This window comes from Stegostoma tigrinum, chromosome 27 (assembly GCF_030684315.1).
Source record: "Stegostoma tigrinum isolate sSteTig4 chromosome 27, sSteTig4.hap1, whole genome shotgun sequence".
In the NCBI taxonomy this organism is placed as follows: Eukaryota; Metazoa; Chordata; class Chondrichthyes; order Orectolobiformes; family Stegostomatidae; genus Stegostoma; species Stegostoma tigrinum.
Window position 1 is genome coordinate 9,300,055 of NC_081380.1, and position 15,062 is coordinate 9,315,116.

Below are 15,062 nucleotides of genomic sequence, written 5' to 3' on the forward strand. Positions count from 1 at the left end.
AAGGAAACCAAAGCAAACCCACATGGACACAGGGAGAATGTGCACACTCCACATAGACAGTCACCTGAAGCTGGAATCAAACCCAGGTCCCTGACACAGTGAGGCAGTAATGCTGTAATGCTAACCACTGAGCTACCGTGTCACCCTGGATCTTGTACGTTTTAATGTGATTATTAGTGGAATTTTCGATTTTGAAGTTAAAACATGGGAGTGAGAATATTGGATGGTGCCCATAACGACCTCTGCCCAGAGTGAGTGATCTCATGCAATCACATGGTTTTCAGCACATTATCTCTGTAAGTGAGAAGCTGTGTGAATTGTTTGGCGAGTCACGTGGCTACTGAGCCTTCTCACTGCTGTCGGGACCTTCCGGATTCGAAGGCTCTGGTACCTTATTTAAAGGCTACTTGGATTCATTTCAGATGCTGCAATAAAACCAGACCTGGGACCTAAGAGCAAACTCGCTCCCATGTTTATGAAACTGCACTCCAGGTGCTGCTGGACAGGGTCAGGGAGAGTAGATCCATCATCTTCCTGGCTGACCGGATAAAAATACCATCCCATCGGACCCATCCGACAGATCTGGCCTCATTCTTCTGAACGCCAATCAATAGAATCCTAACTGATCCATTGTGCCCCAAATACATCAGGAAACATTCTGGTTGCACTCCCTCTTTAGCCAGAACTTCTTTTCTCAGAAAAGGAGGCCAAAATTGCACAGAATATTCCAGGTGCGGTCTCACCAAGGCCCTGCACCACTTGTACCAACAAATCCCTGCTCTTGTACCTGAATCCTCACACTATGACGGCCGACATACCGTTCGCCTTCATTACCTCCCGCTGTACTTGCAATGCTAACTCGGTGTCTGACGTCCAAGGACATCCAGGTCTCGTCGCACCTCTCCCTTTCCCAATGTGTCGCCAATTCGGATAATAATCTGTTTTTGCTAACCTCACATTTATCCACATTATGTTGCATGCGCAATGTAAGTGCCCACTCATTCAGCCTTTCCAAATCACACTGGAACATCTCTGCATCCTCTCGCAGCTCTCCCTCCCATCCAGGTTGCGTTGTCGCACAATGCAACACTGAAGTTGACATAATGTAGGATCACAATGAGGAAATGATTCAGGTGTCAACTTCCCAAACCAGTTTGAAACTTCAACCCAAGACATCTGTTCAGTAAAATCATAAAAATGAGGAAACACAGGTCACACAGTCCTGGAATCTGCTCTGCTATCTGATAATCCAGGGATCAGTGTTATTTGTATTACACAAGTGAACTAGGGGCCCCAGTTACTGACCTGGGGACACAGGTTCACATCGTGAAGCAATATTCACTTAATATGTGTGGAATATAAATAATTCTGACTAAGAAATTCAAGATGAGAATAAATTCCTTCACCCAGGGAACGGTGGGCTTATGGAATTTTCTGCCACAGAGGCCAAACATTAATGTTTTCAAGAAGAAAGTAAATAAAATTCTTAGGACTAAAGAGATCAAAGGGTATTGGTGAGAGAGCCGGAACTAGGTGCTGAGTCAGATGATCAGCCATGATCATATTGAATGACCCACTCTTGCTCCTATTTTCTATGTTTCTATGTATCACTGATGGCAAAAACCCATCTGGTTCACTAATGTCCATTAGGTGAGGAAATCTGCCATCCTTACCTAATCCAGCTTTTACTTGTGACTCCAGACCCACAGCCATGGAGTGCCCCCTTAACTGTTCTCTGAAATGGCCATTGTGCCAGTCAGTTCAAGGGCAGTTAGGGACGGGCAACTCATTATAAGCCTTGTTGGCAGTGCCCACATCCCGTGCAAGAGTAAAATAAAGCCACAGGATTTTCCCAAAGGTGATTACATTTCACCTCCAGCTTCTCCCCTGACCCTACACACAGTCTAGTGCCCAGAAATACTCCTTGAAAAATAGTAAATAATAACCAGCAGAACTGTGGACGCTGTAAATCAGAAACAAAAAGAAACCCATAAGTTGCCGGAAGAGCTCAGCAGGCCTGGCAACGTCTGTGGACAGAAATCAGAGTTAACGTTTCAGGTCTAGCGAGCCTTCCTCATAACAGGTTCCGAAAATTTCTCTCCTCAGATGCTCTCAGACCTGCTGAGCTTTTTTGCGGCAATTTCTGTTTTTGTTCTTGAAAACAGTATTTGACTGCACCACCACACCCTCTAGAGTAGAGAATTCCAATGACAAAATTCTCGTTAAGGAGCCAATTCTATTTTCACAGTAATTTAACACGGTGCTTCTTTACCTTAGGCGAAATTGATCTACTTACAGTTCCTTTCGGGAGAAAAAATGTTGAATTTTAAAAAGGTTAAAAAATCTAGGAACTAGATCTCTGCAGTATTCTCTTTTATTGACTTATAAGTTATCGTTTCTGTTTTTAAAAAAACAGGAAAGTGATTCTGAGTTCCTTTTTTCCGATGTTGCCTGGCCAGTCACACAGTTCCTTAACCACTCTGTGGTACCGCCCCAATGTGAATGAAAGCCGCAGAATTAAACTGCACATGGTGACAGTCAGTGAGTGCTTGGTTTGATCAGAGACTAGCCGAGGCTGTGTCTGTCTGTGTCTGTGTATATATGAGAGAGTCGGCTACCACACAGCTGTCCCTTTACCCTGTTCTCCGGGCAACTGGCTCAGTGTCTCTCCAGGAAACTTTTAGACCGACACCCACCATCCTCCCCACCCCTCCACTTCTCTCTCTTTCTCAGGGAGTTTGTTTCGGGACTGACCATATGGCAAAACGCAGTTCCTTATCCCTGCGGATCATTGAAGGGAAGAACCTGCCGGCCAAGGATCTGTGAGTATGAGACTGAGCGTGTTGGAGATGCGGGAGTGGGAACCGCTGATTTTGACAGGTCCTTCTGTAAACCAGAGAGGGGTTGAATTGTAGGGTTGTTCGTTTTCTGATTTCCCCTTTCCAATATAAAGCTGGAGCTGAGAGAAAGAGAGAGAGAGGAAGGAAAATAACCTGGAGGGGAAGTTCATCAGGCAGGATTTGGGATTTGTTCCAGACCGGGCTTTGCTTTGATAAATGTAATGCTGAGTTTGATTCGGTGTGGATTTGAATTGGGGCTTTCCGTTTCGCTGCAATGCCACGCTGCTGTGTGTCACTCAGCATCTCCCGTCTCCAGGGACAGCTCTAGCTGACCTCCCCTGCTCCCTGCCCCAGGCCGGGGCCACCTTCCCTCCTGCCTCGGACCTTTCACGCCGGATCAGGAGCCGGAATCCCGGCGGGATCCAGAGGAAAAACGGAGGCTTCGTGCCGCCTTCAGGTCCGTGGTACCGCCGCCTTTTCCACGGAGTTGTCTCTATGTAACTCCTTACTGACCACTCGTGAGTGCTGACCAGCAAATCTGCAACCCTCTTCCGTGTGACCGTTCATAACCGCCAATCCTGATACTTTTGAGCCAGGGACCATTCTCTTCATTTTGCTATCTCCCATTCTTATTGTTCACTTTCGCTCTTTTTAACTCTCTGTACCCCTTTCTCTCAGCCCTGTGTCTATCTTCCCTTTCTCTCCCCCTTGTTCTCCTCTCGCTGCCTCTCCCTTCTCGTCCACTTCATCTTTCCCTATTTGGCTCCTCTCCTATCTCTCTTTCTCTCCATCCCACGGGAGCTTCTTTAAGATAAAGATTGTGAGCCCCAAAGAGAGAATAACCAGAGCTTGATCAATGGATTAAGGTTTTTATGAATGAATTAAAGGGGGTGAAAGCAATGTAGAGTCAGCACAGATGTTCCTCTGAGGGGAGCCAGCAATTTCATTAAACATTCATGTGGTCCATTCAAATGAAAAGCAACAAAAATAAATGATAACATGTTTAGCAATGTCTTTTTCTTTATAGGTCCCACTGCTGCCAGGTACAGAAGGGCATGTTTATTTCTCTTTTCCCTGTCTGGTTTTAGAGTTGCTGTGTAGAACCCTAGAACCTAGAACCTAGAACCATACAGCGCAGAACAGGCCCTTCGGCCCTCGATGTTGCACCGACCTGTGAACTAATCTCAGCCCATCCCCCTAGACTATCCCCTCATCGTCCATATGCTTATCCAAGAACTGTTTAAATGCCCCTAATGTGACTGAGTTAACTACATTGGCAGGTAGGGCGTTCCATGCCCTTACCACTCTCTGAGTAAAGAACCTTCCTCTGACATCTGTCTTAAATCTATCACCCCTCAATTTGTAGCTATACCCCCTCGTATAAGCTGACGTCATCATCCTCGGAAAAAGACTCTCACTGTCCACTCTATCTAATCCTCTGATCAACTTGTACGTCTCTATTAATTCCCCTCTTAGCCTCCTTCTCTCTAATGAGACCAGACCCAAGCCCCTCAGCCTTTGTTCATAAGACCTTCGCTCCAGACCAGGCAACACCCTTAAAACAGTGATACCTCTAGGGACTGTCATAACTCTCTAGCGCAAGACCACATGAAAGCAGATACTTCCGTCATTTCCCTGAAGTAACTGTGCAGAGCCCCTCTGGGATATTATATTTCTGCACAAAGAACAGATATGTTTGTCATGGAATAAAAACTGAAAGGACTGCGGATGCTGTAAATCAGGAACAAAAACAGAAGTTGCTGGGAAAGTTCAGCAGGCCTGGCAGTATCTGAGGAGAAAAAAATCAAGAGTTAACATTTCGGGTTCAGTGACCCTTCCTGAGAACATTGATGTAGTTGCATATTGTCACATCAGCACTATCCTCACAATCTCCACTCAGGGGAGGTGATAGCCAAGTGGTATTATTGCTCGGTTATTAATACATGTACCCAACTAATGTTCTGGGGACTTGGGTTTGAATCCCACCAGGGCAAATGGTGGAATTTTGATTCAGCAATAATATGGAAATAAGAGTTTAATGATGGTTATGAAACTATTGCCATTTATCAGGAAAAAAACCCCAAGTGGTTCACTTTAGGGAAGGAAATCTGCCATCCTTACCTAGTTTGGCCTACATGTGACTCCGCAGTAATGCGGTCGAGCCTTAATTGCCGGCTGGGCAATTAGGGATTGGCAATAATTGCTGTTTCAGCCAATTATCTGTGAATGAATAAAGATAAAATTAGCTCTGTCTCAGAATGTCCATCAACCTCAATGTGCTGGAGGTTTCAAACAAAGGTGTAGCCAAGGAATGTTTAATTGTGAATGAAGCATGGAATTTCAAAAGACCATTTTCCATTCACTTCTTTTGTATCGAAAGGGATAAGTAAAAATGATTTTCAAAGAAATTACCTTTGAATTAAAGTCCCACTCTTGAGGCTTGAATACAAATTTATGCTGTCAGCTCAGTGCGTTACTGAGGGACTGCAGTACTGTTGGAAATACTGTCTTTCTGTCATAACATTAAAGGCTAAGTGCTGGAAATGAGACTAGTGTAAATTTAAAGTAGTTTTGTTATTGCAGACGCATTGAACTGAAGGTCCTTTTTGTACTGTATGTTCCTTTGATTCTAGCTATAAAACTTGAGGTTGTGTCTGTCCACTAAAGCAAAATATCCCACGCACAGGTTGAAGAACTTGAAGTGCAGCAGACAGGTTCTCTTTGGTGCCTCGGTTAAAATTTATCTCTTAATTGGTTTCACACTGAAAAAAAAATTGCTGCTCATGGGAGCTTGCTATGCATAAAGAAAGATTGCCATGTTATCTGCACTACAACAGTGATTACACTTCAAAAGTACTCTATTGCTTTGGGACATTCTGAGGAATAAGAGGCACTATGTAAATGTACATCTTTGTTCTTCCACTTGAGAAGAGCCGGGAGATGAGCCATTGTAATTTTTTAGGCAGAAGTAAATAGATTCTTATTAGGTGAGGAATCAGATTATCAGAAGTAGATGAAAATGTGAATTTTTAAGAAACAGATCAGCTAGGAGACTATGAAAGTGCCAAGAGGCTTATTTCTGCTCCTGATGTGTATTTTCATTCCTTTAAGACCTGTTTGATACTCGTCATCCAACTAAATTTAACTCAATAAATCACATTGATAGGAGAATAGTTCTGTTTCTATTTGACTGTATCTTTGAATCTTTGGAGGGACCAATAAACTGATCAATGGGATCATATCCCTCTACCTTGTGTGGAGATCTCTCAGCTGTGACAAGTTTCGCCTTCAGTATTAATACAAGCTTTTGAGGAAAGGCAACATGAGTTTGAGCTAGTTTGAGGCAAGATAACTACACTGTTACCATGGAAACCGAAAATTTAAAGCACAGAAGGAAGCCATTTGGCCTGTTCTGTGTCCACTGACAAAGAATTATCCTGATTAGTCCCACATTGCCACTCAGTAGATTACAGGACTTTGACAGTACATTCAAATGATTTCAATGCAATGTGGGTTTCTGCCTCTATCACCTTCGCAGGCTGTGAGTTCCAGACCTTCCAGCAGACAAACAAATTCTGCTCAACTCGTAAATCAGCTCTGCACCCTTCCTAACAGGTTCACATCTTCCTTGAGACTAGAAGCCTGTACACTAATCAAGCAGTGACTGAACTAGTTTTAACGTAACCCATTTGCTCTTACAGTCAGTCTCTCAACTACTAAAGGCAAGCACTCAGTAACTTTATTTGAGGCCTGAGGCAGACCAGCTGCAATCTTGTTCAATGGTAGGACAGGTTTGAGGGGCTGAATGGCCTACTCCTGCTTCTATTTCTTATGTCCATACTTATCTGTCCTGTTATCTTCAGGGACCTGAGGACTTGCACAGGTTCCTCTGTTCCTTTTTAATTCTCAGGCTATCCCATGATTTGTTTTGTAATCCTTTACCTTGCTTGCCTTCCCCCAATTGCATTAACTCACACGCTACAGATTGAATTTCATTTACCTCTTTCCTGCCCATCTGACCATCCCATTGATGTCATTGCTGAGGTCTATAACTTACTTCCTCTCTATCAACCACGTAGCCAATTCTTTAGGCATCACCCGCAATCTCCTTAATCATGTTCCCTATATTTAAGTCATTAGTATATAAAACAAAAGGAAACAGATCCATGAATGAGTGAGCCCTGAAGAGCTCTAGTAGAAATAGCCTATCATACACAAAAACAAGTGGCTTTGCTTGCTGCCATGGAACCAATTTTGGATCCAACTCACCAATGACCCTTGAATCCTACGGGCTCTTACTTTTCTGATGTGTCCGCCATGTGGGTCCTGACATGCTCAGTAGCTTCCTTCTGTGCAGTTACATAGAAAATAGGGGCAGGAAGCCATTTGGCCCTTTGAACCCACTCCACCTCTTAATACGAGCATGGCTAATCGTCCAACCTAGTCCTCTATTCCTGCTTTCACCCCATAGCCTTTGAGCCATTTATACCTAAGAATTATATGTAGTTGAAAGCATTCAATGTTTTGATCTCAATCACTTTCTGCGGCAGTGAATTCCTCAGGCTCCAGGTGAATACATTTCTCCTCATCTCAATTCTAAATGGATATTCTGTATCCCTGGTTGTGGATTCCCTGGTTATTGGAAACATCTTTCTAGCATTTACCTTGTCTAGTTCAGTTAGAATTTTATAGGTTTCTACAGGATCACCTCTCAGTTTTCTAAACTCCATTAACTATAGTCGAAATCAATCCAGTCTCTCTTTATTTGTCTGTTCTGCCAACTTAGGAATCAGTCTGATAAATCTTTGTTGCACTCCATCTATAGACAGAACATCCATTCTGTGATTGTTAAAACCCTGCTAAAATGATTTGAGAGGGTTTGAAAATGATAGTCAAATCCTCTGCTATGTCCCTTCATGTTTCTCTCAGAGGAATGGATTTCATCCGCCCTTCGTTTTTCTACATTCAAACATTCTGAACCCATTAATACATTCTCCCTGATTGTGTTTGTGCCATTCAATTTTCACAATTTTCTTCCTTGGCTACAATGTCTTCATCATTCCTCTTTTAATGAAACAACATGAGGTATTCATTATAAGCAATTTCCATGTCTCCTGCTTCCACACATTACCTTTTAGGTCTCTTACGGGCCCTGATCTTTCCTTAGTTATTTTTTGGCTGTTTATGTATTTACAAAGCATCTTTACTTGCCAAAATTTTTATGCCCTTCTAAGCTTTGCTTTCATAAATTCCTTTTAAACATCAGCCCTTCACATCTCTGTTCCATGCTCCACTTTGTATGCTCTTTCATATTTGTTCAAATGGTGCTGGGAAGGGGTAATGGCTGTCTAGATTTCTGAGTTCAGCTGTGTTTTTATACATGGGAGGATATTGGTTCTGAGCCTTTAACTCCTTCTTGAATACCTACCCCTGAACTACCTTCAAGAAGTTTGGCAAATTACATCAGTTTAGTAAAATTGGCGTTTCCCAATTTATAAAATGTATGGTTGGTTTATCTTTGTCCTTTACCATGTCTGTGCTAAATCCAACTGAATGATGGTCACTGCCACCAAACTTCTCTCCCCTTCCATTTGACTGGCTTTATCTTCCAAAATTCAACCCAGAATTGACTTCTTTCTTGTATAACATACTATAAAATGGCTAAAAAGGTTCTCCTGGGTGCATTTTGAGATTGCTGTCCCCTGTGTATCTTTTACACACTGGGAAGTAATATCACTGAATAACATTGTATGAGGCCAGGCTAATGCACTGGGGCTATTACTAAAACTGGAATATTAAGCTAGTCTCAGGATGAAACTAACATCAGGTTCACGCCTATCCTTCAGGTAAAACAATCTGCTGTCCTTGATAACAAAGTGTGGAGCTGGATGAACACAGCAGGCCAAGCAGCATCTCAGGAGCACAAAAGCTGACATTTCGGGCCTAGACCCTTCATCAGGATGCTGCTTGGCCTGCTGTGTTCATCCAACTCCACACTTTGTTATCTTGGATTCTCCAGCATCTGGAGTTCACATTATCTCCAATCTGCTGTCCTTACCTGGTTTGGCCTAACGAAACCCACAGCATACAGTTGACTCTTAACTGCCCTCTGAAATGGCTGAGCAGGCCACTCGGTTTGAGGCCCACATCCCATGAAAAATGTAATGAAAAAATGCTGAGAGAGTTGACTGCCTCAAAACAACTGACCTATTATTTCTGGAATTCTCAGTAACTTGTCTACCTTCAGTGGTGTGATTGCACCTTTCTTTAATTCTATGGCCTCATTTGATGCGCCTCTTTGCTTATCATCACTCCTCACATTTGTAATTGTTTCTTAAACTGATATTGCAAACCTTTCCTTGTTACCTGTCACCCTCTTTGTTCCATCTGAAACCCCCAATAACCAGAGATATCGAGCTCCATTCTTGCACTTTCTGCAATTGCTAGGATATTTTACTCCCCAGATTCTATTTGTGCCCACAGTCCACCTGGCTAATTCACTAGATTTGCATTGAAATGCTTACCATATATCATTAAACAACTTCTTTCTTGTCTTTTCCCCCTTACTCGTTTTCTGTCTTCCATTTCAAATTTCTTCTTCTTTCCAATCTGTGCTCATTCCATTGCACAGTTAGGTGAGTACAGTTACAATACTGGCATCAGTCCAGAAATGTTTAAATTTGCCTGGGCATATCCTGTGTACAAAAAAAGCAGGAAATTTGCATCCCAACCAATTACTGGTCTTTCAGTTTACTCCTGACTTGCAGCAAAGTGTTAGAAGGGGTGGCCACCAGTACTGCAAGGGAATAATCTGTTCACTGCTAATGGGAACTGCAGATGCTGGAGAATCCAAGATAACAAAGTGTGGAGCTGGATGAACACAGCAGGCCAAGCAGCATCTTAGGAGCACAAAAGCTGACTTTTTCTAGGCCCGAAACGTCAGCTTTTGTGCTCCTGAGATGCTGCTTGGCCTGCTGTGTTCATCCAGCTCCACACTTTGTTATCTTAATCTGCTCACTGATGCTCAGTTTGGGTTCTCCTTGGGCTGCTTTGGCTCCTGAACTAATGATAACCTTCATCCAAACATGGCTAAAAACACTGAACTCCACAGGTGGGGTGGGAGTGACTGCCCTTCACCCAAGAAAGCATTTGATTGTGTATCGTACCAAGGACCCCTAGCAAAGCTGGGGTGATTGGGACTCAGAGGGGAATGCTCTGGAGTCATACCAATCACCTTAGCTTCAGGACATCTCTGCAGGAGTTCCTCAGGGTAGTGTCGTAGGCCCAAGCATTTTCAGCTGCTTCATCACTGACCTTCGCTCCATCATAAGGTTAGAAACTAGGGATGTTCATTGACTATTGTGCAATGTTCAGCACCATTCGCGACTTCTCAGGTACTAAAACATATCCATACGCAGCATGACCTAGCAAATATCAGGTTTGGTTTGAGAAATAGTAAGTCACACAATTGTCAGGTAATGCCCAACAAAAGAGAATCTAACCATCATCCTTTGATGTTCAAAGGCATTACCATTGCTGAGTCCCCTATCATCAAGTCTCACGTCTGTCGTCTGCAAGGTGTTAGAAAGGATTCTGAGGGCTAGGATTTATGACCATTTGGAAGAGCATGGATTGATCAAATGCAGTCAACACGGCTTTGTGAGGGGCAGGTCGTGCCTCACAAACTTTATCGAGTTCTTTGAGAATGTGACTAGAAAAGTTGATGAGGGTTGAGCTGTGGATGTGGTGTATATGGACTTCAGCAAGGCATTTGATAAGGTTCCCCATGGTAGGCTCATTCAGAAGGTCAGGAGGAATGGGATACAGGGGAACTTAGCTGCTTGGATACAGAATTGGCTGGCCAACAGAAGACAGCGAGTGGTAGTAGAAGGAAAATATTCTGCCTGGAAGTCAGTGGTGAGTGGTGTTCCACAGGGCTCTGTCCTTGGGCCTCTACTGTTTGTAATTTTTATTAATGACTTGGATGAGGGGATTGAAGGATGGGTCAGCAAGTTTGCAGACAACACAAAGGTTGGAGGTGTCATTGACAGTATAGAGGGCTGTTGTAGACTGCAGTGGGACATTGACAGGATGCAGAGATGGGCTGAGAGGTGGCAGATGGAGTTCAACCTGGATAAATGCGAGGTGATGCATTTTGGAAAGTCGAATTTGAAAGCTGAGTACAGGATTAAGGATAGGATTCTTGGCAGTGTGGAGGAACAGAGGGATCTTGGTGTGCAGATACATAGATCCCTTAAAATGGCCACCCAAGTGGACAGGGTTGTTAAGAAAGCATATGGTGTTTTGGCTTTCATTAACAGGGGGATTGAGTTTAAGAGTCGTGAGATCTTGTTGCAGCTCTATAAAACTTTGGTTAGACCACACTTGGAATACTGCGTCCAGTTCTGGTCGCCCTATTATAGGAAAGATGTGGATGCTTTGGAGAGGGTTCAAAGGAGGTTTACCAGGATGCTGCCTGGACTGGAGGGCTTATCTTATGAAGAGAGGTTGACTGAGCTCGGACTTTTTTCATTGGAGAAAAGGAGGAGGAGGGGGGACCTAATTGAGGTATACAAGATAATGAGAGGCATAGATAGAGTTGATAGCCAAAGACTATTTCCCAGGGCAGAAATGGCTAACACGAGGGGTCATAGTTTTAAGCTGATTGGAGGAAAGTATAGAGGGGATGTCAGAGGCGGGTTCTTTACACAGAGAATTGTGAAAGCATGGAATGCGTTGCCAGCAGCAGTTGTGGAAGCAAGGTCATTGGGGTCATTTAAGAGACTGCTGGACATGCATATGGTCACAGAAATTTGAGGGTGCATACATGAGGATCAATGGTCGGCACAACATCGTGGGCTGAAGGGCCTGTTCCGTGCTGTACTGTTCTATGTTCTATGTTCTATCAACATTCTGGAGGTTACCATTGACCAGAAACCCAAATGGTCTTGCCAAATAAATATTATGGTTAGAAGGGCAGACAGAGGCAAGGAATGCTGGAATGTAACCTCCCCTCTTGCCTCCCCAAAGCCTGTCTGTCTATGAGGTACATGTTAGGAATGTGATGGAGTTCTGCTCCCTAACCTAGATGAGTGCCTTTAACAACACTTAAGAAGCTTGACATCATCTAGGACAAAGCAGCCTGCTTGATTGCTGTCTCATCCATAAACATTCAGTCCCTTCATCACTGAGACACAACGGAAGCACTCTTCAAGATGCACTCTCGAAATCCACTGCAGAAAATCGCTGGTACCTGCACAGTTCTGTGTCAAAATCCTGGAACCGTCCTCCTAACAGCACTGTGGCTAGACCTACTTCTCTGATACCCAACAATTCTGCCCCCCCCTTCCCATTTCAGTAGCTCAAGAAAGCAGCTCACCACCAACTTCTCGTGGACAATAAATTCTGGCTTAGGCAGTGATGCCCAAATTTCATGAATAAATATAACAAAGATTGTTTTGCATGAAAAATGCAGCTCATCTACTCAACTGTGCTATCCTCCTGTCTCTGTACTCGCTGACATGTGGCATCCAGAGTAGTCTAGAGACTGTGTCCTTTTGAAAACTTGCTTTTTTAATTTCTTTGTGAGGTCCTTAAAATCTGCCTGCAGGACCCCATCTCTCTTTCGACCCTTGTTGTTGGCCGTGATAAAAAGTGTGACTCCCCCTAGCTATTCATGTTTACTCTTCATCACGCCTGTTGTGTATTTGGTAAGTATGGTGGACTGCTGCGTATGGCAATGTCATCAGCCATTTTGGGTGGGAGATGGCTCAGTCTATATTCGCTTCCTGCACAGCGAACACCTCAACCGTAAAGCTCCTGCTGTTGGACACTTTTGACACTCTGCTCCTTCTTAGAATGTAACATAAGAAGAAAAAAAGACAGCAGGGATAAAAACTGCTTCGAGATCTATTGGATGAATCCAGTGATTTGAAAAATTAGAACAGAATTGAGGTCCTCTGGGCTGGCCTTGGAGGCACTTCAGTTTTAGAGAAAAGGAAAGAAATTAAAAGACACCATGGCTACACCGAAGCTGGTACAGTCAGTAAGAAAGTTGCAAAAAAAAAGAAATTGATCCCAACGAGGAGGTGAATGGTGCAGAACAAATGACCACATGCACACCCTGAAGAATGACTGTGCATATTGAGTGTTCTCCATCCGAGGGAAGCGATCTGAGATAGGAATGAAAGACACAGGATGCATTGGGAATACCTCTTTTTGAATGGGAAGCAGCAAAGTCGTGCTCGAATTTTTGTGGTACACCGTGCCAAGCAGCTGTCCCCTCTCGTTTAGGAAAACGGGGTGGGAAGTTTTGGCTCTATGGGACCATATGATGGAAATACAGTTAGAACTGTACACAAATTTCTTTATTTTCTTCAAGCTAACAAAATTGAAGCCAGTATAGTCGCCCCAGAGTAATTTGGGGAGGGAGAAGGAATTAACACTCCTGAGTCCGGTACAACCAGAGAAGCCAAGTTCCAAAAATTGTGAAGAAATATTAGGGATGCTGCATAAATACTTTTCATTAAAACCCATTGGCATTTGCTGAAAGGTTCAGATTCCACATACGAAACCAACATGATGGTGAATGTTACCTCCGAGATCATAGAAATTATAAAGAAGCTAGTAGAATTTAGCAAATTTGAAGACAACTTGAAAGATGCTATCAAGGACAGTGTGATGTGTGGTTTAAGATGTGAAAAAATCCAGAAGTGATTACTGATGGAAAGGGTCCTGGACTTCAAGAAAGCACAAGAAATAATAGTTTTGGTGGAACTAGCAGCCCAAGAAAGCTCAACACCTAAGCTCGAGTATGACAATCCACAAAATGGTGGCTAAGAGACAAGCACCAACACAGACTCAAAATTGCCATTGCTGTGAATAAACAAGTCATGCAGCAGCAAGTTACTGGTATAAAGAAGCTGTATTCAGAAACTGAAGCAAAAAAGAGCAGATTAAATAGGTCTGTTTGTAGAAGAAGCACAAACAATGTATACAGAAAGTACAGAAACAGAAGGAAATCTACATGGTTAAAAAATGGGCTTGATAAAAGCCCAGACTCTCAGTCCAAAGACAAACTGTTATTAATGATACTGGCTGTTGCTGGTGACACTAACAAATACTGGGGCACTCCCTTACTGAATAGCAAACTGTAAGAATGCAAGTGGATGCTAGAGTGGCGGTTTCATTTATACCTGAAAGTGTGTATCAAAAGCAAATCCTCAAAAATTATACTGATAACATACAAAGTTGAAGTCTTTAAGGGATTATATCAATGCGAATGGCCAGTTATATGATCAGTCTGAAGGTTTGACCTTACACATTATCAAAGAAAATCCTGCAGTTTTTATGGGAAGGAATTCAACTGGGCTGAAAGAAATCACTTGTCAGATTCTGAGATTGATGTGTTATGAATTCTAAAGAAACATGCTTTGTTTTCAGTGGGGACCTGGGAAGCATGGAAAGGATCTTTGTCAAATTGAAAATGAAGGATAGGAATCAAGCAAAATGTTGCGAGGCTAGATCAGTGCCTCATGCATTCAGAGCAAAGGTCAAGTCAGAACTAGAGACACTGGTCAAGACAGTTGTCCTTGAACCCTAAATGAGAGTGATTGAGCCACACCTATGAAATTAATGATAATAGAAGATTGATCGGTATGCATCTGCAGTGATTTTAAGGTCACTATTAATCCTGTACTGTGTGCTGAACAGAATCTTTTGCTTTCAATCAATTACCTATTTGCTGGATGAGTTGGAGGTCAGCTTTTTCAGTAAAATAGGCCTTACTCAAGCTTGTCTTCAGATGAATGTAGATTGCGAGTCACAGAAATACTTGATGATTATAACTCATAAAAGACTATTCAAATACAAAAAACTGCTATTTAAAATCACACCTGCGCTTGTGTTATTCCAACGTGCTATGCATCAGATTTTAAGTTGATTGGGAGGAGTCTCATGTTACCGAGATGATATTTTAGTCATGGGGAGAAATGAAAAAAAAACTTCTCCACAATTTAGATGCTACTCTTCAGAGACTTGATGCTGAAGACCTAAAAGTTAGGAACAACAAATATGAATTTTTAATATCTTCCATTGAATATTTAGGTCATGTCATTGATGCTAAGGGACTACATAAGTCACCTTCAAAAATAAAAGCCATAACTGAGGCAACAGCACCTAAAAATGACAACCAACTATGATCATTTTTGGACTTGCTAAGTT

General features: G+C 42.8%; 1 protein-coding gene across 2 annotated transcripts in view; it reads left to right on the forward strand.

Annotated features, from left to right (window-relative positions):
• The first annotated feature begins 2,484 nt into the window (after positions 1–2,484).
• The window catches only part of rasa4 (RAS p21 protein activator 4), a 233,593-nt gene continuing 221,015 nt past the window's right edge, over positions 2,485–15,062 (forward strand). For both annotated transcript variants that reach the window (XM_048556900.1, XM_048556901.1), the window contains exon 1: positions 2,485–2,822. In XM_048556900.1, the coding sequence (XP_048412857.1) occupies positions 2,602–2,822 (221 nt within the window). In that variant the 5' untranslated portion in view covers positions 2,485–2,601. The remainder of the gene's footprint in view (positions 2,823–15,062) is intronic.